At 34.6% G+C, this 6000-nt stretch overlaps 1 protein-coding gene across 1 annotated transcript; it reads right to left on the bottom strand.

Moving 5' to 3' along the window:
* Positions 1–1966: 1966 nt before the first annotated feature.
* LOC132057051 (uncharacterized) lies at positions 1967–5325 on the bottom strand. Its single transcript, XM_059449491.1, has 5 exons — positions 4807–5325; positions 3979–4320; positions 3321–3642; positions 2766–2909; positions 1967–2555 (listed from the first exon to the last, which is right to left on the bottom strand). Exons 1-5 carry the CDS (start codon positions 5077–5079, stop codon positions 2434–2436), a joined length of 1203 nt encoding a protein of 400 aa, XP_059305474.1. The 5' UTR covers positions 5080–5325; the 3' UTR covers positions 1967–2433.
* Positions 5326–6000: the final 675 nt, after the last annotated feature.

The following is a 6000-nucleotide window of genomic DNA, read 5'->3' on the forward strand; positions in this document are numbered from 1 at the left end:
AGATGGGATATGCTTTCATCTGCTGTCGTGCATAAAAAGTTCAACTTTTTTGAAATAAAATTAAAATATTTGAAAATTACGTAAAAGTATTATAAATTGCAATAATTAACTTAGATTATTTAAAAGATACATAAAGAAATCTAGTCAAAGAAAAATTTAGTTGACTCTCTATATTTCAATTGTGACACATAAATTGAGATGGTGAGTATATTATTTATGTATATAACTTAAATTCTATCTAAAAGATAAAAGCAATGGGACCAATGTATGGAGAAATAGAATTATAGTCAGGCTATTATCATGAAAGTCTCCAAGTGAAGAAATGTGTGATGTTGTCGTGGACCATACCCCGCCAATTACTCAATTCGATCCTTAACATTATGAACGTATCAAAACTTAGGGGGTGCAATCTAATTGCAGATTTCATTAAAGATCCCAAATAAAACGCGTGAAGGTACCCCGCCCCAAACAAAAGATAATAAATGTATTATATGATGGTCACTTTGTCTACTGGTTTGTGGGTCAAGGGGGCACACATGACAAAATCTTCCTATATTAAATTCAATTAATAACGCGTTTCTTTTCGGTTTTTTTTTTTTTTTTTTTTTCCTTTCCCTTTTTTCTCCTTTGACAGCTCACATACACCCCAACCTCAAATTTCTTTCCCTCCAAGCAAAATATTTACTAGTGTATAAAAGGAAGGGAATGTTTCACTTTTGTACACCGTAAAGGGATGTATGTGATATGGTAAATGTTTATTAATATAGGGCATTTACACCATAATAGAGATTTTGTTATAGCTACGTAATTTAATGAAGTATGTATTTATTTTAATTAATCATGAGTAAGTGTTGAAAGTATGTGTACAAACCCATATAATACATTTATTGGCTTGACATAAATAAGGAATGCAAGTAAATTTTTACCAATATATTTAAGAAAAGAGTTGTACACACACCATATACCCATACATGTAAGGAAAGAGTTGTACACTAGCACAGATCTAATATTCCTTCTATTCCTTTTAAGGCCTTGAGAAAAAGAATAACACAGCCACTAAAATGTAAGGAAAGAGTTGTACACACACACCATTGTCCAGTGTAACTAGTACTAAATTTCATATATAAACATTCATTGATTTGGTATAAATATCTATGTTTAGAGAAAATTAATATTCATCGAGGGTGTAGTATAATATAGTGATTCCTCCGCCTTTACCAAAAAATTTCATATTGAAACTATGAGAACAAAGCCGTTTCTGATATAAAACACTAAATAAAACTTTTTAGTTGAATCAGCATTAGTTGAGCCCGTAAATTCCAACTTCCAAGTAAATAACTAAATTAAAATAAGAAGGTTTTCTAAATCAAACTAAAGCTTTAAAATTTTTACTCCTATAGCTTTAGCGTCCTCTTAATGGAATTGCAATAAGACTCGACCACCGTCACTAAAATACAAAACCAAACGTAGTTGTAGAATATGCAATTAAATAATGTTAAAGAGACGATGTGAAATAAAATAAGAAAGCAAACATCGGGGAAAGGGAAAATTGAAGACGAAGGTACAAACTTCTCTTCTGGAAAAAGAAGTCTGGATTGATCAGAGACAACATTCAACGAAGCATTGCACATTTCTCCATAAATAAACCACTATTTCGTGCTTGTCACTACTCCAATACTAAAATATATAGGGTATATTTAAAAATAAATGGCTATGCTTTAATATTTGATCCATCGAAAGCGACACCAAGTAAAGAAAGGGCACTTAATGGACAACCACTATGGTCAAAGAGACAGAGTGCCAAAGCATGTGCTACAACATGAAATTGGATCTCTTTTTAGGCATGTTAGGCCCCTTTTCATACTTTTGACCATCACCGCCACAACAAATTGATGAAACAAAATTTCAAAAAAATTTGAACTCCATTGAACAAAACTAGAGGCAATTTAATTTTTTGCAATAAATATAAATAATGGTATAATTATTGATTAAATATACCTGACCATATGCCAAAGGACAGGTATACATTACACTGACAATAAAATATGAGAATGGAAAGGGTTGCAACTCTTCCAACCAAAACATGAGCCAACCCTTTTTTCTCCATCTCCTGACCTTTAATAAACTTAAAAAAACTATTATCTTATTTTTTCTTACTAGTATTAACCTAATCTAAAAGCCAACCAAAGAAAAATCTCATATCCGCCAACCTTCCACTATTTTATTTTTCCCTTAATAAACCCTAATACTAGACCAAAAAAGCCCCCATTTCTTTAACTGCTAAAACAACTTTCGTCATCATCTCCCTTCTGAAACTATTACCTAACCCTATACTTTTTCAAATCTTCAGTACCCAAAAAAACAAACAAACAAACAAATCCTTTTTCTGCTTCAATAAGACTTCAAAAACCACTAAGAACTATAATTTCTCGGTCAGTAAGTCCACTCCTGAGGAAGTTGGAGTTCTTGTGGCATTGCCGCCACTGGCGGTGATCTCTGATTTCTCCTCTGTTGAACCGCCACCGCCATGTTGTTCCGGTATTTCAATCCACCATCTGAACAAAAAAAAAATCATACAAATTAGACAAAACGCCAAATAAGGGAATAAACTAAAATGAAATAGGCTAATATACATATTGTATACACAAAATATACATATAATATACATAATCAGTGTATAGGTAATGCATATTTCTGCTAGTGCATATACTTAATTTCAATCGACGGGCCAAAAATGAAGAAAACTCAACAAAAAAAAAAATTACCAGTAGCTGGAGTGAAACCGACATCCCCATTATGACACCTGGTTTGAACCTGAGATTGTGGCCTAGCATTAGTAGCAGCATCCATGGCTTCCAAATTCAAATTGAGAGCTTGGACCACCCTGTCTGGCAATATAACTGGACAACCTGAAGTTGACACATCAAACAAATTTATCAGAATAACAGAACAACTTAACCCCAATATAGTACATGCAGCAGTAAATAGCTACAGAATGTGAATCCAAAATAAAAAGATAAAAAAATAACATCCGGGTCAAACAGATCAAATGAAACTAATTACTGTTTCTTTATTCATAGTTCATACTTATTAGCCTAAATACAGTCATTTTTTATCAAGTAAAACAATTGTAATGTTGAGAGTCGATTTGAACCCACACCCATTGGGACCAGAACCTTAACCTGGCGCCTTAGACCAACTCAACATCTAAATACATAGTCTAATTACCAATCATTTTAAAGCTTCTCTTTCAAGTTAAAATGCTAATGCATAATTGGTAAATATGGATCAAACTGTAACAGGGGAGGAACAAAGGTTACCAGGTTTCTTTCGGTTTTCGGGTTGTGTTCCAACTCGTCTAGGCAAAAACACACCAGTTCCAGCGCATTCTCTTTTAGGACCAGTATTTCCAAGAAAAACAGCACGCATGCCTGAACCAGGATTAGGTTGTTGCTGTTGTTGCTGAGATTGTTGCAAAGTTGGCCAAGCAGAATTTGGCAAGTTCAAAGTCCCTTTTACAACTCCATTTCTAGCCATTTGCTGGTGATTTTGGTTCAATGGAAACTGCCTAAATCCACCTTTTCCATTACCTAACACACCTTGCTTCATCATCATTTGTTGTTGCTGCTTCAAACGCTGAAACTGCATTTCCACATAAAAAATTAGCAAAATCCCAAGAATAATCCATTTAGCCACGGATGAGCATAAATTAAACAAAAGACGCCATAAATTAAGGAATAATTACATTTTTGGACCGCTCAAAAAAATAATAGCCAGCAAATGTACACACTTCGTATATTAAGTACGAATATAAAAATATACATATTATATACGTAAATATTCAAATTATATACATAGCGTATACGTCTAGTAATTTTGGCTAGACCCCGTAATTAATTTCGGCAGACTGGCCAAAATCGAAAAAAAAAACCCAAAAATTAAAAAAACGGAGTGAACAGAGTAGACAAACACACTTACTTGAGCAACCTGCAATTGCTGGTAAGAGAGTTGTTGTTGCTGATTAGTGTTAAACGAACCAAGATTCGGGTTGTGCTTTTTTGGGCCAACAGGTACTGGACTTGTTGTCTTCCTTGGTGGAGCAGCCCATATTCCAGGCCCACCTTTGTTATTGTTGTAATCCTCCATCATTCTAATCCTTGCAACTTCACCAGCAGCAGCATATAACAGATCCATATTCACCTCGGGTCGGGTCATACCCGTTGGAGATGAAACCTGTGATGGGCCGTTTGGGCTTCCACGACTTGACCCGTTCTTGCAACCACATAAAGTTGATTGTGGCGAACCTGACAAACTCAAACCCTATAGCCAAAAAAAAAAAAATAAGACTATTTTAAGAAATAGAAATATAGACTAAGAAGAAAAGGGAAAATAACACTATATGGGTAGTGGGAAGAATAATATTTACACACTAAACCCAATATTTGTGTATAAACAAACAAAATCAGAAAAAAACAGACAAAGTTTCAAGCAAATCAAAACTTAAAAAGCAGAAATACAGATTGAGAAAATAAAAGGGAAAATTACACTCTGGCTACTGGGAGAAAACTTTTACACGCTTTAGCCCATATTTGTGTGTAAACACCTTTTAGACACTTTTATACAAGGTTTATACATGATGTATAATGCCATGAACTGAAAATATGGCTATGCAGCGTAATATTTTATGTTGTACTGTATATTTTTGAAAAAATCCCCCAAAAAAAAAAACAAATTTTAAGCAAATCAAAACTTCAAACCAAAAAAAACACACACACACACACACAAAAACTATGAAAATAGAAGTACCTTGGTGTTTTGCATAGTGTAGTTAGCCATTTTTCGGGTTAACCCAGTGATATAATCATTATCTTCATCACTTTCAGTTTCAGTTGACCCGACTACAGACTCAACAGGCGAACTCAGATCCGAGTGAGGACCAAACGGGTTAAACCCATAAGTAAAATCACCTCCAAACAACTTATTCCCATCTTTGGGGGTCTTAAAATCCATTAAAAGGTCATCCTCAGTAAGGAACTGTGGGGGAAGCCAAAACTCACAATCATCCAAATCTTTCTCCATACCTTTAATAAAATCACCACAATACTAAGCAAACTACTCAATATTTATAAACCAAAAAGAAAACTAGAAGAGCTAAAGAAAAGGTTGCTGGCTCCTGAAGGTATAATTATAGCCAAGGGGTCACAAAAAGTAGAAGAATTTTGAAATAGCAAATAGTTGAAGAAAAAAGGTTGAAAACAGTGATACAGAGAGAATATGAAAGGTTTAAGATGCCTTCACTGGTATTTGGTTGAAGGAGAGAGAGAAATGGAGGCTTTAGTGTCTTTTATAATGAAAAAAATCGAACCCTAGGTATTGGGGAGTCATTTTTTATATCCACTCGCTTTTGGGCTCGTGAGGACACGCGCCTATGCTTTTTTCATTTCAGAAAATTTTATACATCGCATAATTTAGAGCGTAATTATGAAATGTTGCTACAATGGCACATACACTAACTATAGTTTAGAGCTGCATCAGTGCATAAGCGTAGGTATTAGTTGTATCGGTACATATTGTATGAGCGCATACAGTTGCTGAAATTGCTGATATCAGTTGTATCAGCACATATTGTGTTAACTGAATCGCGTGAAAAAATTGTATCAACACACGCTATATTAACTGAAATTGAGCAAAAGAATTGTATTAGCACATATTGTATCAACGCACTGTATTAACTGAAAAATTTGTATCAGCACATACCGCACCATTCCAGTTACACTCTTATCATAAATACAGTTTAAATATTTATCACGCCACGATATTTTTTCCGCTTTTTGGATGCAGAGTTGTAGCCAGGTAAGAGGAGTGGGCCGTAAGTGGGCTCGGTCGTCGAGTTGAGGGGTTTGGTGGGTCCATAACCTGACAGTAGTTGCACGGCATGCATGTGAGCCGGTGATGGGCCCACTAATACTATTTAGTACTCAATTTAAATTTAAATGGAAT

The sequence above is a fragment of the Lycium ferocissimum genome, chromosome 5 (genome assembly GCF_029784015.1).
Source record: "Lycium ferocissimum isolate CSIRO_LF1 chromosome 5, AGI_CSIRO_Lferr_CH_V1, whole genome shotgun sequence".
NCBI classification, from domain to species: Eukaryota; Viridiplantae; Streptophyta; class Magnoliopsida; order Solanales; family Solanaceae; genus Lycium; species Lycium ferocissimum.